The sequence below is a fragment of the Pristiophorus japonicus genome, chromosome 8 (genome assembly GCF_044704955.1).
Source record: "Pristiophorus japonicus isolate sPriJap1 chromosome 8, sPriJap1.hap1, whole genome shotgun sequence".
In the NCBI taxonomy this organism is placed as follows: domain Eukaryota; kingdom Metazoa; phylum Chordata; class Chondrichthyes; family Pristiophoridae; genus Pristiophorus; species Pristiophorus japonicus.
The window spans coordinates 159,716,467-159,735,161 of record NC_091984.1 but is presented as its reverse complement, the minus strand read 5'-3'; the positions used below and the strand labels follow the sequence as shown (position 1 = coordinate 159,735,161).

At 47.0% G+C, this 18,695-nt stretch overlaps 1 protein-coding gene across 6 annotated transcripts in view; it reads left to right on the top strand.

Moving 5' to 3' along the window:
• Positions 1-18,695, top strand: part of rabgap1l (RAB GTPase activating protein 1-like) — a 626,729-nt gene that overhangs the window by 462,093 nt on the left and 145,941 nt on the right. For 5 of the 6 annotated variants that reach the window (XM_070887463.1, XM_070887462.1, XM_070887464.1 and 2 more), the window contains one exon: positions 15,979-16,020. In XM_070887463.1, the coding sequence (XP_070743564.1) occupies positions 15,979-16,020 (42 nt within the window). Of the gene's footprint in view, positions 1-194; positions 248-15,978; positions 16,021-18,695 lie in introns of those variants that run through there. The other variant, XM_070887467.1, reaches the window with a different exon arrangement.

Genomic DNA, 18,695 nt, shown 5'->3' with positions numbered 1-18,695 from the left:
AAACAATTAACTACATTTTGAATTTGGTGGCAGGAAGATGGCTGGGCAGAGAACCCTGGTGATGTGTTTGGAGTTAGCCATGGATCCTCAGTGCATCCAATGGCTGCACCTTTACACCAAGTATCAGAAAATGGAGTCTCCGGAGCCGACGGCCTGTCTGTTTGTTGAAGGGGAGATTGGCTGCATCTCCACATCTGCAGAGAGGATGAGGAGGTTCTGGATCGTGTGCTGAATGTGGTCACTCGAGGTAATGCTGCACAGAGAGCAGGAGGTGACCATTCGTGGGGCAGTAGGGGGAGACAGGACTTGTCGGTGCAGGGAACCCAAGTTACTGGAACTAACTATTGGACATTGTTGGGCAGGAGTGAGATGGATTGTGGTAATGCCTCAGCAACATTGTGGCACCATGGAGCAAAGGTAGGTTACAAGACTCGGATAGTGGTAGTAACGAGAGAATTTATAGTCTGGGATATGGATAGTATTCTACAAGATTAGGATAGTGGTAATAACAGGAGAATTTATCGTCTGGTATGACTAGTATTCGACAATGATGGAGTGGGACTTGCTAGTCAGGGGTATGGATTATGTTTCTTGCATTCCTGATTTGATGTGTCCTGATGTGTAGTCCTGAATTGTATGTTGCTGACTTGCTCCGGGGTTAAAGGGCATGATGGAACAGTTGAAAAAAGTTCTGGTTATGGAGAGTGGATGGGAGAGCAGCCAAAGGACATGGTCAATATTGGGAGCTATGGCGTGGATAGAAGTACTCGAGTTGGCGGGGAGAAAGTTAGGCACCAGATTGAAAAGCCTCGCCTCAAGCGTGGTGATCTCCAGATTGCTCCCTGTGCTCCGTGCTGGACAGGTGAAGGAGAGAACGATTAGGAAGGAACGTCCCGTGGCTGCGGAGCTGGTGCAGGAGGGAAGGGTTGATGTTCTTGTGGCATTGGAGCAAGTCCTGGAACAAGGGAAGGTCGGACCGAAGGGACCTCTTCCGACCGAACCAAATCAGCGCCCCCCTGTGGAGAGGGTAGAGCTAGGCAGGAAAAGTTAGCAAACCGCAGTGGGAAATCTTCACGTCTCAGATGGGTAGAGTACAAAATAAATATAATGGAAAAGAAGATGCATCAAAAAATAGAGCTTTATAGATAAAAACAGAGATTAAAACTAAAGTGAAACTTACAAAGAAACTTAAAATATGTTAAAGTTGGGTCTAACAATACTAAAGAAAATCATGAGGAATTTAAATGGTGTAATGGGGAAGTGAAATGGGAGATTAGAAGGAAATATGAAAAAAGGCTAGTGGGAAAATATAAAAGCAAACTACTGTAGGCAATTATGTACAATTCTGGGCACCGACGTGATGTCAAAGCCCTGGAGAGGATGCAGAGGACTTTTGCCCGAGATGAAGGACTTCAGTTATGTGGAGATTGGAGAAGCTGGGATTGTTCTCTGAGCTGAGAAGGTTAAGAGGAGATGTAATGGAGGTAGTCACAATTTATGAGGGATTTTAATAGAGCAATAAGGAGAAACGGTTTCCTCTGGCAAATGGCTCAGCAATCAAAGGTCATAGATTTAAAATAATTGGCAAAAGCACTAGAGGGGAAATAAGACATTTCTTCACACAGAGGGTTGTTCAGATCGGGATTGCACTGCCTGAAAGGGGGGTGGAATCGGATTCCATAGGAACTTTCAATGGGCAATTGGACATGTACTTGAAGAGGACTCATTTTCTGTATTACGGGGAGAAAACTGGAATGTGGGATTAAATTGGACAGCTCTTTCAAAGAGCCGGGACAGGTACAACGGGCAGAATCCTGTGCTGTAGGATTCTATGAAACGGTAAGGGCTCTTTTTAAACATATAAAAGTCATCATCATCATCATAGGCAGTCCCTCGAAACGAGGATGACTTGCTTCCATGCCAAAAAAAGGATGTGTTTCAATGAAGGAATACATCCTGAAGGTTGGAAGATGCCTGTGCGTGGATTTATTTTTAATGTTGGGTGGCCGTTGCACACCAGCCACCACACGGGCTTGACCACCAACAATGTCTTCACAAGATCCTGCAAATCCCCTGGGAGGATAGATGCACCAACATCAGTGTTCTCAATCAGATCAACATCCCCAGCATTGAAGCACTGACCACACTCGACCAGTTCCATTGGGCGGGGCCACATTGTCCGCATGCCAGTGGCAAGGGTTACCCAAGACGACTGGAGACCTGCTCTGCTGCACGGACCTAGAGCGCACACATATCGCAGTGTGGGCTGGCCCGTGCTGCCCCCGCACTGACTCCTCCCCAGGGTCCCGATCATGTCTCTCCATAGTCTCTCACTGCTTCTTCGCCCCGACCTCACCGCTCCTGCTGTACCTGCCCACGCTCCAATCACCGACCTGGACCTTGATGATGTCACTCTTCACAGCCGTCGCCCTCCTGCACCAGCTCGCGCTGCTCTCTGGAGTAGTACACCTCCACGCTGCCCATGGCCCCGAAAAGTAATGTGCTCTGGGATGACGAAGGAAGTCTAATTGTGGGAGAATGAAGGTGTGGCAAAGTTATTAAATATTGTGCGTTGGTTAATTCAGTCTTCAAATATGTCAATTGTGCTGTGGGAGTGGAGATTAGCCAATGTCACACCTTTGTTCGAGAAGAGACAGAAAGATCTCTAAGATCACTTCTCACTTAGCTTCCTTTTCCAGGCTGCAAAGCCTCAGTCACTCCAGTCTTTCCTTAACACTCTGAACTTTAATCCCGGCAATCAACCTCATGCCTCTTCCCTACACTTCCATCAGAGCTTGAATGTTTCCCTTGTGCCTCAGCGACCAGAGATTGAGGTGCACTGTGACCACCGCTCTGTACAGTTTGACCGACTCCCTCTTGGGTGTGTCGTTCAGCATTCCACTGGCGTTGTCGATCGCTGCTCATTGTCGTTTGGACATGTTCAGCATCGAATGCACTCGGCCTTGACTTGCTCAGCTTCATCCTTCAACGTAATCCGTGGAGTCAGCCCGTCTCATGTTTTTCCCCTCCTATGTGCAGTGCTTTACATTCATCCTTCTTAAATTTCATCATCTTTGTCCAACTCGGTCTGTCATTTCTGAGCTGCCTCCTTTGATCCTAGTTCGATCTTCTCTGCACATTTAACCAGTTTGCACTGAGATTTTCAATCCACGCCGTTCAAATGAATCAGAGGTAGTAATGGTCGTAACACCGACTCCTGACACACTCCATTCAATCCCCCTCTCCCCACTCCTTGTAATTCCCAGTCCTGATGCACTCCATTCGATTTCCCCCTCCCCACCCCCACCATGTAATTCTTATCACATTGGTTTCTACCCTTAAACAAATTTCTTCTTCTAGAGATTTACTCTGAATTCACCTGCCCGTCCAGATCCCGCACTGTCACCTTTTGTGTCCCCCAAGGATCGACCCTTGACACCCTCCCATTTCTCATCTACCCCTCAGTGACGTCATCCAGCAACACGACGTGAGTTTTCACATGTCTGCCTCTCCTTCACCTCTCTCGAACCCTCCATCATCTCTATACTAACAGATACTAACACCCTCAAAGCCTCCCTGATAAAGTGCAACATCCCCACCGACACCTGGGAGTCCCTGGCCAAAGACCGCCCTAAGTGGAGGAAGAGCATCCGGGAGAGCGCTGAGCACCTCGAGTCTCATCGCCGAGAGCATGCAGAAAACAAGCGCAGGCAGCGGAAAGAGCGTGTGGCAAGCCCACCCTTTCCCTCAACGACTGTCTGTCCCAACTGTAACATGGACTGTGGCTCTCGTATTGGACTGTTCAGCAACCTAAGGACTCATTAAGATTGGAAGTAAGTCTTCCTCGATTCTGAGGGACTGCCTAAGATTGATTGACTACAAGCACTGGATGAGTAGAAATTTCCTCCAAATAACTATCAGGAAGACTGAAGCTATTGTCCTCTGTTCACGCCACAAACTCCATTCCCTTTCCACTGATTCCATCTCTCTCCTCGGCAACTGTCTCAGGCTGACCAAGTCTGTTCGCAACCTTGGTGTCAGATTTCATCACGAATTGAGCTTCCTACCTCAAATCCATCTATCACGAAGACCGTCCATTTCTACCCTCGTAATATCGCCCATCTCCGTGCTTACCACAAATTATCTGCTGCCGGAACCCTCATTTGTGTCTCTATCACTTCTAGACTTCACTTCCATCATCATCATAGGCAGTCCCTCGGAATCAGTCCAATACGACAACCGCAGTCCCTGTCGCAGGTGAGACAGATAGTCGTTGAGGGAAGGGGCGAGTGGGACTGGTTTGCCGCACGTTCTTTCCGCTGCCTGCGCTTGGTTTCTGCATGCTCTCGGCGATGAGACTCGAGGTGCTCTGCGCCCTCCCGGATGCACTTCCTCCACTTAGGGCGGTCTTTGGCCAGGGACTCCCAGGTGTCAGTGGGGATGTGGCACTTTATCAGGGAGGCTTTGAGGGTGTCCTTGTAATGTTTCCTCTGCCCACCTTTGGCTCGCTTGCCGTGAAGGAGTTCCGAGTAGAGCGCTTGCTTTGGGAGTCTCGTGTCTGGCATGTGAATGATGTGGCCTGCCCAGCGGAGCTGATCAAGCATGCTCAATGCTTCAATGCTGGCCTGATCGAGGACGTTAACGTTGGTGCGTCTGTCCTCCCATGGGATTTGCAGGATCTTGCGGAGACATCGTTGGTGGTATTTCTCCAGCGACTTGAGGTGTCTACTGTATATGTCTCTGAGCCATACAGGAGGGCGGGTATTACTACAGCCCTGTAGACCATGAGCTTGGTGGTGGATTTGAGGGCCTGGTCTTCAAACACTCTTTTCTTCAGGCGGCCGAAAGCTGCCGCATTGGAGGCGGTATTGAATCTCGTTGTCAATGTCTGCTGTTGTTGATAAGAGGCTCCCGAGGCATGCGAAACGGTCCACGTTGTCCAGAGCCGTGCCATGGATCTTGATGACTTGGGTTGGGGGGGCGGTGGAGGACCTTTGTCTTATGGATATTTAGCGTAAGGCCCATGTTTTCGTACGTCTAAGTAAATACATTGACTGGCTTGGAGATCAGCCTCTGTTTGTGCGACAGACGTTGGGATGGTCTTTGACCTGGCCTGGAGTCGACGAAAGTTGAACAGGCTCCTGCTGGCTCTGTAGTTTAGTTCCACTCTAGCGGGGAGCTTGTTGATTGTGAGGTGGAGCATGGCAGCGAGGAAGATTGAGAAGAGGACTTGGGCAATGATACAGCCCTGTTTGACCCGGTTCTGGACGTGGATTGAGTCTGTAATGGATCCATTGATAAGGATCACGGCTTGCATGTTGTCATGGAGCAGGCGGAGGATGGTGACAAATTATTCCAACACACTCCTGGCCAGCCTGCCTAGTTCTACGTTAGTTCTAAGTTAGGGGGAGCGGGCAGGGAAGTGGAGCTGAGTCCATGATCAGATGAGTCCATGATCAGATGAGTCCATGATCAGATGAGTCCATGATCAGATGAGTCCATGATCAGATCAGCCATGATCTTATTAAGTGGCAGAGTAGGCTCGGGGAGCCAAATGGCCTACTCCTCCTATTTCTGCTGTTCTTATGTTCTCCATAAATTTGAGGTTATCCAGAATTCTGCTGCACGTGTGCTAACTCGCCCGAGTCCCGCTCAACCATTTCCCCTGTGCTCGCTGACCTACATTGGTTTCCGGTTAAGCATCGCCTCGGTTTTAAAATTCTCATCCTTGTTTTCAAATCCCTCCATGGTCCTCACCCCTTCCCTATCTCCTCCAGCCCCACAACTCCCTTGGAACTCTGTGCTCCACTTTTGATCGACCCCAATTTTAAATGCTCAACCATTGGCAGCCGTCCCTCCTTAAACATCTCCGCCTCTCTCTTGTTCCTCCTTTAAGACTCTCCTGAAAACCTACCTCTTCGACCAAGCTTTTGGTCATATGTCCTAACATCTCCTTGTATGGTTCAGTGTCAAATTTTGTTTTGTTGATCATACTCCTGTGAGGCGCCTTAGGATGTTTGATTATGTTGAAGGTGCTATGTAAATATAAATTGAATCTCCACAGATTTCAGTTTAAGCGCCTTTCCTGTACAATTCGGTCAAATTCCTTTCGGAAGTTGAGCTACACCATGCCATGCAATAGAGCTTCCCACAGCCCAATTGGGATCACTTCCTGAAAGAAGTCAACGAGTTAGTCAGGCAAGATTTACTCTACCTGGATTCATGTTGACTGCTGCTTAACTCGGTACAGATAATCCAATTTACTCCTGATAATCAATTTCATTAATCCTGCTTCAATTTCAAGTAAAATAATGAGTCTGGAGTTACTATTACTGTTGTGTCACCCTTTTGTGACATGGCCACCATTCTAACCTGGTTCCAATCTACTGCTATGTCCCCAGAGTCCAGGGAATGTTAACTTGCAAGTCTTGAGAACTCTGCGTTCCTCCAGTTTTGGCCACTTGTCCATTCCCCATTCCTTCGCCCCACCATTGGCGGCCATGGCTTCAGTTGTCCAGACCCAAAGCTCTGGAATTTCCTCCCTAAACCTCTCCACCTCTCTCTCCTTTTTTAAGAACATAAGAAATAGCAGCAATTAGGCTATTTTGCCCCTCGAGCCTGCTCCGCTATTCAATAACATCACAGCTGATCATCGACCTCAACTCCACTTTCCCGCCTGTTCTCCATATCCCTTGATTCGCCTAGATTCCAAAAATCTGTCTATCTCAGCCTTGAATATATTCAGAGACTCAGCATCCACAGCCCTCTGGGGCAGAGAATTCCAAAGATCTACAACCCTCTGAGTGAAGAAATTCCACCTCATCTCTGCTTTAAATGGCCTGCCCCTTATCCTGAGACTGAGCCCCCTAGTTCTCGACACTCCAGCCCGGGGAAACAACTTCTCAGCATCTAACCTGTCAATCTCCTTCAGAATTTTGTCTTTCATTCTTCTAAACTCCAAAGAGTATCGGCCCATTCTACAGAATCTCTCATCATAAGACAGCCCCCTCATCCCAGGAATCAGTCTGGTGAACCTCTGTTGTACCGCCTCCAAGGCAAGTATATCCTTCCTTAGATACAGAGACCAGAACTGTGCGCAGTACTCCAGGTGTAGTCTCACCAAGGCCCTGTACAATTGTAGCAAGACTTCCTTACTCTTATACACCAACCCCCTAGCAATAAAGGACAACATGCCATTTGCCTTCCTGACTGCTTGCTGTATCTGCATGCTCGCTTTGTGTTTTTTGCACAAGGACACCCAAATCTCTGAACACCAACATTTAAAAGTTTAACCATTTAAAAAAATATTCTGTTTTTCTATTCTTCCTTCCAAAGTGAATAACCTCGCATTTCCCCACTTAATACTCCATCTGCCACCTTACTGCCCACTTACTTAGTCTATCCATATCCCTTTGCAGATGCTTTGTGTTCTCCTCACAGCTTACTGTCCTACCTAGCTTTGTATCATCAGCAAACTTGGATACATTGCACTCGGTCCCTTCATCTAGGTTATTAATATAGATTGTAAATAGCTGAAACCCCACCACTGATCCCTGCGGCACTCCACTAGTTACGGCCTGCCAGCCTGAAAATGACCTGTTTATCCCTACTCTCTGCTTTCTGTCCATTAACCAATCCTCTATCCATGCTAATACATTGCCTCCAATCTCATGAGCCCTTATCTTATCTGGCACCTTATCGAATACCTTTTGGAAATCCAAATACTCTACATCCACTGGTTCCCCTTTATCTACCCTGCTAGTTTTATCTTCAAAAAACTCTAATAAATTTGTCAAACACAATTTCTCTTTCATTAAACCATGTTGACTCTGCCTAATCATGTTATGATTATGTGCCCTGATACCACTTCCTTTATAATTGATTCCAGCATTTTCCCGATGACCGATGTCAGGCTAACTGGCCTGTAGTTTGCTGTTTTCTCTCTCCCTCCTTTCTTTAATAGTGGGGTTACGTTTGCTACCTTCCAATCCGCTAGGACCGTTCTAGAATCTAGGGAATTTTGGAAGATCAAGACCAATGCATCCACTATCTCTGCAGCCACCTCTTTTAGAACCCTAGGTTGTAGACCGTCAGGTCCAGGGGAGTTGGTGGCTTTTAGTCCCATTAATTTCTCTCGTACTTTTTCTGTACACATTACATTCCTCACCCTCATTAGATCCTTGGTTCCCCACCATTTTAGGTATACTTTTATGCATCTTCTACTGTGAGGACAGATAAACAAATATTTTGTAATGTTTCTGCCGTTTCCTTATTCCCCATAATAATTTCTCCTGTCTCGGCTTCTAAGGGACCAATGTTTACTTTTGCTACTCTCTTCCTTTTTACATACTTGTAGAAGCTCTTACAATCTGTTTTTATATTTCTTGCTAGTTTTCTCTTAGTCTATTTTTTACCTTTTTTTAATCAGTTTTTTGGTCACCCTTTGCTGGTTTCTGAAACTCTCCCAATCCTCAGGCTTACTACTATTCTTCTCAACATTATAAGCTTCTTCTTTCAATCTAATACTATCCTTAACTTCTTTAGTTAACCACGGATGGATCACTTTTCCTGTGAAGTTTTTGTTTCTCAACGGAATGTATTTTTGTTGAGAATTATGAAATAGTTCTTTAAATGCTAGCCGCTGCTTATCTACTGCTTGAGGAAGAGAGTGTTCGAAGATCAGGCCCTCAAATCTGGCACCAAGCTTATGGTCTACAGGGCTGTAGTGATACCCGCCTTCCTGTATGGCTGAGACGTGGACCATATACAGTAGAAACCTCAAATCGCTGGAGAAATACCACCAACAATGTCTTCAAGATCCTGCAAATTCCCTGGGAGGATAGACACACCAACATCAGTGTTCTCAATCAGACCAATATCCCCAGCATTGAAGCACTGACCACACTCGACCAGCTCCATTGGGCGGGCCACATTGTCCGCATGCCAGACACAAGACTCCCAAAGCAAGCGCTCTACTCGGAACTCCTACACGGCAAACGAGCCCCAGGTGGGCAGAGGAAACGTTTCAAGGGCACCCTCAAAGCCTCCTTGATAAAGTACAACACCTGGGAGTCCTTGGCCAAATACCACCCTAAGTGGAGCAAAAGCATCCGGGAGGTCGCTGAGCACCTCGAGTCTCGTCGCCAAGTGCATGCAGAAAACAAGCGCAGGCAGTGGAAGGAGCGTGCAGCACATCAGTTCCACCCTCTCTTTCCTTCAACCACTGTCTGAACCACCTGTGACAGAGACTGTAATTCCTGTATTGGACTGTACAGTCACCTGAGAACTCACTTTTAGAGTGGAAGCAAGTCTTCCTTGATTTTGAAGGACTGCCTATGATGACTGCCATACCTTTTAATCTATGTTTCCAATCTACCTTAGCCAACTTGCCCTTCATACCTATGTAATTGGCTTTATTTAAGTTTAAGACTAATTTTGGATTTAGGCAGTCACTCTCAAATGTAATGTGAAATTCTATCATATATTATGATCACTCTGCCCCAGAGGATCCCTTACTATGAGATTGCTAATTAACCCTGTCTCATTACACAATACTAGATCTAAAATAGCCTGTTCCCTGGTTGGTTCCATGACACGTTGTTCTGGGAAACTGTCCCGAATGGATTCCATGAACTTGTCCTCTAGACTACCTTTACCAATTTGATTTGTCCAGTCTGTATGAAGATTAAAGTCGCCCATGATTATTGCATTACCTCTGTTACAAGCTCCTACTATTTCTTGATATTCTGCCCAACGGTATAGCTACTGTTCGGGAGGCCTATATACTGTTCCCACCAGTGTTTTCTGCTCCTAATTCCTTAAAGCCTATCTCTTTGACCAAGCTTTTGGTCACCTGCAATAGTGTCTCTTTAGAAAGACATGCATTTATATAGCGTCTTTCACGTCCATCGGATGCCTCAAAGCACTTTACAGCCAATGAAGTACTTTTTGGAGTGTAGTCACTGTTGTAATGTAGGAAACATGGCAGCCAATTTGAGCTCAGCAAGCTTTCAGAAATAGCAATGTGATAATAACCAAATAATCTGTTTTTGTTATGTTGATTGAGGGATAAATATTGGCCAGGACACCGGGGATAACAAGCCTGCTCTTCGAAATAGTGCCATGGGATCTTTTACGTCCACCTGAGAGCTGACGGGACCTCAGTTTAATGTTTCATTTGAAAGATGGCACGTCCGACAGTGCAGCACTCCCTCAGCAGTGCACTGGAGTGTCGGCCTAGATTTATGTGCTCAAGTTCCTGGCGTGAGACCTGACACTGAGGCGAGAGTGCTACCCACTGACCATCATCATAGGCAGTCCCTCGAAATCAAGGAAGACTTGCTTCCACTCAAAGTGAGTTCTCAGGTGACTGAACAGTCCAGTACAGGAATTACAGTCACTGTCACAGGTGGGACAGACAGTGGTTGGAGGAAAGGATGGGCGGGGAGTCTGGTTTGCCGCACGCTCTTTTCGCTGCCTGCGCTTGGTTTTTGCATGCTTTCAGTGACGAGACTCAAGGTGCTCAGTGCCCTCGCAGATGCTCTGAGCCATAGCTGACGCTTTATGTGGCTCTGTCCACTTTTGTCTGATAATGCTCCTGCGAAGCACCTTGGGACAGTTGATGGCACTATATAAATACAAATTGTTGTTAAAAAGTCCCATGATGTTTCACAGGAGCGTAATCATACTTAAAATTACAGAATATCTTATCTGCTGCAAACTAGCTGATCAATAGAAGGTAGATTGTCTCCTCATTTCATTTTAGAAAGAAATTTAAAGGGGGTAGAAGAAGAGGGAGACCCGGGGTGCTTCTGCACACATCTTTGAAGGTGGCAGGACAGGTTAACAAAGCTGCTAATCCTGGGCTTTATAAATAGAGGCATAGGGCGAGAAATTCGGCTGCACCTCATTTGGGGCGGTAACCAAGGCGGAGTGTTAGTTTTAGCGCCTTGAAAAAGTTTGCGCCCTTTACCCAGAAATTCGTCGGAATCGGTCGAGGGTCTGACAGGTGTTAAATCAGCCTTTGCACACCAGAGCTGGGGGCGGGGTGGGGGGGAACAGTAACAAACGGCGGCGCTAAATTTAACCGAGTCATTGCGCATGCGCCGAACTCCGATTCAGATCCCGGGAAAAGCCAAGTCTTAAAGACATGGCAGAGTAACGCACCCATTAAAGTTTTCAAAATCACTTTTTCTCAAGCTGAACTCTTACTTCTGTCTGCCGCTGCAAACTGGGAGGCTCACGCATCGTGCTGTGTAAACGTTGCACTGACTGTGACCTCCGAGGGAAGCGCTTCCTCATCCCTTTCAGTAGCCGCCAGTTAACGATTCTGCAAGCCTGGACCCACTGTTTTTCCAGTCGTTATTCTTGGCGGGAGCTCAATGAGACGGCGGCACCGAATTTACCGACCGGGGTTAAGTGTGGACATTGTACCAGGAATACGTTGGGATCTGAGCGATTGTCAGCAACTGGCCGCTAAACACTGCGCTCCCGGTCGGGCCACTAATCACTGGAGAAGCTGGGGTTGGTCTCCTTCGAGCAGAGAAGGCTAAGAGGAGATTTGATAGAGGTGTTCAACATATCATGAAGGATTTAGAGTAAATAAGGGGAAACTGTTTCCAACGGTGGAAGAGCCGATAATCCGAGAGCACAGATTTACGGTGATTGGCAAAAGAACCAGAGGCGACATGAGGAAAATCTTTTTTTACGCAGCGAGTGGTTAGGATTTAGAACGCACTGCCTGATCGGGTCGTGGATACAGATTCAGTAGCAGCTTTCAAAAGGAATTGGATAAATAATTGAACGAGAAAAAATTTCAGGGATATGGGAAAGAACGGAGGAGGGGGACTGACTGCATTGCTGTTCGAAAGAGCCGCTGCAGACTCGATGGGCCGAATGGCCTGCTTCTTTGCTGTGTGTTTCTATGATTTTATGAAATTCTAGTTCCCCATACTACTTGCCTTTGAACAGCCATTTGTATTGAGGTAATGGCAGGTGTGTAGAAGCTATAAACACTCTAACTGGGAGGTTTCTGAATTCTTGACCCGGTCTCTTTCTGATGCATCATCTCACCTGTAAACTCAGCTGGACGCACAACGTGGAATTCCTACCCGCGAGCCCTGCACTATTATCAGTCAGGATGCTGCTCCTGGATTGCCATTCAGTCACTTTAGCTGGAAGGTGCATATCTGGACTGGGTCTGGCACAACTGTGACTGGCCCCACCTTGCCATTACTCATCAGAAGAAAGGCCATGTAACTCAGGTCATTGAACAACTCGCTGTGCTTATAGAACACTACCCCAGTGAGAGTCAGCACCTTCAGGAGAGGAGGGGAGTGGGGCCCATGGAATATACCCCAGTGAGAGTCAGCACCTTCAGGAGAGATGGGGGGAAGCTAAACATAGAAAACCCTACAATTAATAATGTGCCTGATTGTACCAGGCAAAATAGTCCTTCTCAGATTGTCTGTCTGAATAACCGGGGTGTTGGTTCTACTGTCCTCATTTTGAAACTGGTGATGGTGTTCCTAGAAGCAGGGCGTTAATCAGTGATGAAAGGCACAGGACCTGAAAGTCTATTTGCCATACATCACGGAATTGGGATTAATAGCATGGCACTTACTGATATTACTCTCCTCTTGTACAGCAGCTTCTGAGCCCATGATTAATTCAGTGAGAACGTTCAGCGTATTGACCGGTTAAGCAGCAGGTGCCTGTCTCCCTCTAGTGGATCTCTCCAAACATCAGGAAGCAGCACATTAGAAGTTTAAACCAAGCGCTGAGGATTGCGTAGGTGGCTCGGGGGGAATGTTCTTTTCAACTAGTTACTGTTTACCGGCGAGCTGCGATTGTCCTGTGTTTTAAGGCAGCGTGTGTTCTTTGTTGACTAAATCTAGGGCGATTTACCCTTGTGCATGTAATGGAGAAATTGTGTGAGGCACTGACATCATCTGGCACAATCCTGCTTGGCTGTTGATAAAGTGCAACATCTCCACTGACACCTGAGAGTCCCTGGCCAAAGACCGCCTTAAGTGGAGGAAATGCATCCGGGTGGGCGCTGAGCATCTCGAGTCTCATCACTGAGAGCATGCAGAAAACAAGCACAGGCAGCGGACACAGCGTGCAGCAAACCAGTCCCACCCACCCCTTCCCTCAACGACTATCTGTCCCACCTGTGACCGGGACTGTGGCTCCCATATTGGCCTGTTCAGCCACCTAAGGACTCATGTTCAGAGTGGAAGCAAGTCTTCCTCGATTCCGAGGGACTGCCTATAATGATGATGATGCTTGGCTGTTGATTATAAAAGACCAGCATTTATACATTGCCGTTCACAATCTCTGGACGTCCCAAAGTGATGTACAGCCAATGAAATACTTCTAAAATGTGACCACTGATTGATTGCAAGTTCCCACAATCTGCAGTGAGGCAGTGACCCAGATCATCTGTTTTAGTCTTGTTGGTTGACGGATAAATGTTGGCCAGGACACCAGGAGAACTCTTTGAATGGTGCCATGGGATCTTTTACATCTATCGGAGAGGGCTTCGGTTTAACATCTCCTCTGAAAGACGGCACCTCCCACGGCGCAGCACCCCCTCAGCACTGCACTGGAGTGTCAAGTCCCTGGAGTGTGACTTGAACCCACAACCTTCTGACTCCGAGGTGTGAGTGCTACCCACTGAGCCACGGCTAGCACCTAATGGAGCATGGCCATTGCTGCAGACCACTGTGGCCTTCAAATACTCATTGCATTTCTCCACAGCGGCCTGTAGCACTGAACTGCAACCGGCTCCATCCACACAACTGCCATTCGACATTCGACATCCGGGTCAGCTGGTACAACTGACTGACAATCGCTCAACATCAAGTAGCTTCTGATCTGTTGGTCATGAACACAAGAATTAGGAGCAGGAGTAGGCCATTTGGCCCCTCGAGCCTGCTCCACCATTCAATGAGATCATGGCTGATCTTCTACCTCAACTCCACTTTACTGCACTGTCCCCATATCCCTCGATTCCCTTAATATCCAAAAATCTAGCGATCTCTGACTTGAATATACTTGAGGACTGAGCCTCCTCAGCCCTCTGGGGTAGAAAATTCCAGAGATTCACCACCCTCTGAGTGAAGAGGTTTCTCCTCATCTCCGTCCTAAATGGCCGACCCCTTATTCTGAGACTGTGACCCCTGGTTCTGGACTCCCCAGCCAGAGGAAACATCCTCCCTGCATCTACCCTGTCAAGCCCTGTCAGACATGCTGTTTTAATTTACCGTATTTTCCTGCAAACAGCACAACTGTTTTTCAAAATAAATGGAGAGAAGTTATTGGGCCCGAAATTGCCCCTTCCCTTAAGCCTGTTACCACTGGATATCGGCGGCCACGCAGCGGAGTGGAATAGCCGTCGATTTTTCGTGAAATGGCCGCCATTTTGAAAGTTGCCCTGCTGCGGTGTCCTGGCGGCAACCCGCTCCCCCCCTCTACCACTCCGCTGCTGCCGATCCGTCCTAAGTGCATCATCAGAGCGCGCACCGCCGATGTGCCCACCCGAACGCGAAATTCGGCGCTTAAAATCTTGTTCCGGCCGCTTGGTGCCACCGACAGCTTTTTCTGCCAGTGTGTTGTAAAATGGTGCGGTCGCCATTAAAGGGGAGGGCCTACCGCTGCGGCTTGAACGACTTTCAAACACCTGAAGAGCCGCCTCTTTGGCCAAGTTCTTGACACTCTTCCTTCCCTTGCCCCACCCTCCAGCTCCATTCCCACTCTATAGCTCTGCCTGACAGCACTTGGTGCCAAATGGGTACGAATGAAATGTGAGTTGTAATTAGAATGGACAAAGAGGTAGAACAAAACAGGGTTCCAGAGACCTTGTTGCAGTCACCCTCTCTAACTGGGATTAGGGTTCCAGTCACTTCTCCTGGAGACCCACTTGAAGTAGAAGCTAGAGAAAAGAAAGAAAGACTTGCATTTATATAGCGCCTTTCACGACCACTGAACATCTCCACGCACTTTACAGCCAATTAAGTACTTTTGTAGCATAGTTACTGTTGTAATGTGGGAAACGCGGCAGCCAATCTGCGCAGAGCAAGCTCCCACAAACAGCAATATGATGACCAGATAATCTGTTTTTTTTGTTATAAAGATTGGCCAAGGCACCGGGGATAACTGCCCTGCTCTTCTTTGAAGTAGTGGCATGGGATCTTTTACGTTCACCTGAGAGCAGACGGGGCCTCAGTTTAACGTCTCATCCGAAAGATGGCACCTCCAACAGTGCAGCACTCCCTCAGCACTGCACTGGGAGTGTCAGCCTAGATTTATGTGCTCAAGTCTCTGGAATGGGACTTGAACCCCCACAACCTTCTGACTCAGAGGCGAGTGTGCTACCCACTGAGACACGGTTGACACATGAGTGGAGGGAGCAGGGTTGATTACAGAGCTCAGCACAGGCTTGTATCAGCCACAGCAGAGCTTTAACACCTATTTCCATTTATACTGCACCTTTAACATAGTAAACATCCCAAGGCACTTCACAGGAGCATTAGCGGACAAAATTGGATGCTGAGCCAAAGGAAGAGATTTTAGGAGAGGTGATCAAAAGCCTTTAAGGAGGCTTTTGAAGGAGGAGAGGGATAGAGAGAGAATTCCAGATTATAGGGCCTAAGACGACTGAAGGCATGGCCAGCAATGGTGGGATGAAAGACGTCAGTGATCCACACGAGACCAGAATTGGAGAAATAGAGAGTTTGTAGGGGTCGAGGAGGTTCGAGATAAAGAAGGGCGAGAGCACAAAATGATAAAAATACGAGGATAAGAATTTTAAATTGCATGCGTTGGAGGGGACTGGGAATCGAGCTGTGAAAATAAGTGCTATAGGGATAGAGATACTGAAAGAAGTGCATCCTTCGCTGTCTATGTTCTGTAATATTTCGAGAATCCAGGGTGATCTATGAATATTAACATTGGCTCCCCCTTCTGTTTTCTCAGGGACTCAGCATCATTTTCAATGTGGCCCTGTCTCTATTGAAGGTAAGGACAAAAGCACAAACTCCTGTTTAAATAATCTTGGATTACTATCTCCTCATCCAAACCATCTGCTTACCCCATTAACCTGCAACAACATCTGCTTCCTGCGGTGGAGTCTGTAATTCACCTGTTGTAACTTGAGATTGTCAAACTTTCGTACTGCACAGATGAAATTCCTAACAGAAAGCCTTATTATCGTATCTATTAATATTATCGGAATGATGGCTGGTGATTTATCACAATGTGATGTCCCTTGACCAAACCTGCCATTTCTGTTCCCTTGGCCTAGTGCGATTTTGTTTTTCAAATTTTGACTTTTTAATGGAAAATGTTCTTTTACAATCTGCCACAGTCAACAAATTTGGTTGTTAATCTGTGTCTTTTAAGATAGCAGAAACATAAATAACAGGCTGGCCAGAGGTGGTACAACACTGCAGAAACTCCCCAAGGCTTCTTCAGTAGCACCTCCCAAACCCATGACCTCTACCACCTAGAATGACAAAAGTAGCAGGTGCATGGGAACACCACCACCTCCACGTTCCCCTCCCAGTCACACACCATCCTGACTGGGAAATATATCGGCCGTCCCTTCATCGTCACTGGGTCAAAATCCTGGAACTCCCTCCCTAAAAGCACTGTGGGAACACCTTCACCACACGGACTGCAGCGGTTCAAGAAGGTGGCTCACCACTACCTTCTAAAGGGCAATTAGGGATGGGCAATAAATGCTGGCCTTGCCAGTGATGCCCACATCCCAGGAATGAATAATTTTAAAAAGTCCTGCAGCCTATTGGGTGCACTGACCCAGCTCCTGATATTTGGGTTTGTCCTGTCTTCAAAAGCACAATTTATCAACTGTGCTTGCGGATGGCAGCAGTTTATAAAATCCCCTTCGACTCATTAATGGGTCAGAATTTGTGGCCATCATACCGCCTTTGAAATGGAACGCAAGTTCGAGATTAAATCCCAAACTTACGATCTGTCAAGGTATGATGGGACAGGTCCTCCGCTCCGCCCTGGAAATCCCAGTTGCTGGCGCAGAGTTGGGCAAATTGCCCAGCAATTGCGTCGGAGAATTTTACAGGCATCAGCGTAAGGGGATTGGATAGAAGCAGCTGCGCGTTCTATTAGCTCGGGTGTAATGAATTGTAAAACTGTCCGATACGCCTCCAATGGTCAATGTACAGATTTTTCACATCGTTGTTTGGGCTCTGTTGTTTGTCGCACCTGTCCACTGTCAGATATTTCCACTTATAGATGTATTTTATATGCAATTTCACAGAGCTTGAATGATTTATCAGAACTCTAATTCCTAAATTAGATTTAAGAATTAATTACCAAATAATTTTTGTTCACTTTTTTTTGTCTTATAATACTCCTGTGCGGTGCCTTGGGATGTGTTTTACTCTGTTAAAGGTGCTAAAGACATACTTCTTGTAGATGGATCTGAGAGCGCGAGCGGATCATTTTGGAACTATTTATTCTCCTAGTTCTTGTAATTATTCTGAAATACATCCAATTGTGGATAATTCTGTAAAAATCTAACGGGTGAAGCATTGGTATCACTTTCCCTTCAGTGTACTGATTGGAGCACAGGCCCACATGATCCCAGGTACGCTGCCCTCGAGTCCGAGAGCAAGTTCATGAATGCGGATCGGATGCTATTCGGATGCCGGCAGCATACTCCATAATTACGCTGCTGGCCACACAATCTGCCGGCTTTCTGCTGGTGCAGGAGGGCGTTTCAACATTTTCCTCTCCCCTTCGCCTCCATTCACTCCAAATTTTCTCAACTTTAACCCACAACCGCCCTCCGATTACTCAGCGAATTTCCTGGGACGAATCACTCGCCTCATTCAAAGCCACCATTTTCTTTCAGTATCCCATCTTCCACGCACCGTAGAACCAGCCCTGCCATTTAGGTGGATGTGTGTGCTCATCAGGTGATGCTTTCAGTCCAGGGGAGTACCTTGAACTGCGACCACCTCCTCACCTCTTGACACTTAACTTTCCCGCCCTGGCCACCCTTGTGGTTTCACCCAGCACATGCATCACTGACCCCATCCCTGAGGACACTTGCCATGGCTTCCTCCCTCTCCCACTGTACCCACTCCTGGGCTGCCCATCAGTAACTTCCTCTCATCTGTATCAGTCGTTCTCACGGTTATTTATATTTGTTTTATTACACTCTAGTTTGGTGTGTTCAATGAATTTCACAGATCAATTGGATACTTTATTGCCAGAATATACTTGTAATAAAATCAGTCCAAACTGCTTTGATGCTTTGCTTTCACCTTTCTGATTAACTGCACCCTATCTGCTTGTGTCAATGTATAATTGTATATTTGCTACTCCTTATCAGTACCTTGATAGTAACATAGCTGCAGCAAATGTCCCCTTCCAGGCTATTGCAACACGCCCATCCTAATCCTTTACATAAGGAAGCATGATTATGTTGCAGGCCAGTAACCTAAGTGTGCCCCTCTCCTCCATTTAAAAGGAAGACTTGCATTTATATAGTGCATTTCATGATCTCGGGACGTCCCAAAGTGCTTTACAGCCAATTCAGTATATTTTTTGTAGTGCAGTCACTGCTCTGCCTGCCTGCCTCTCCTTCGTGGTCTTGTCCATGCCCGAGTTGCCCTGGAGAGGGAGCGGGTGGTGCCCACTGTTTCGCT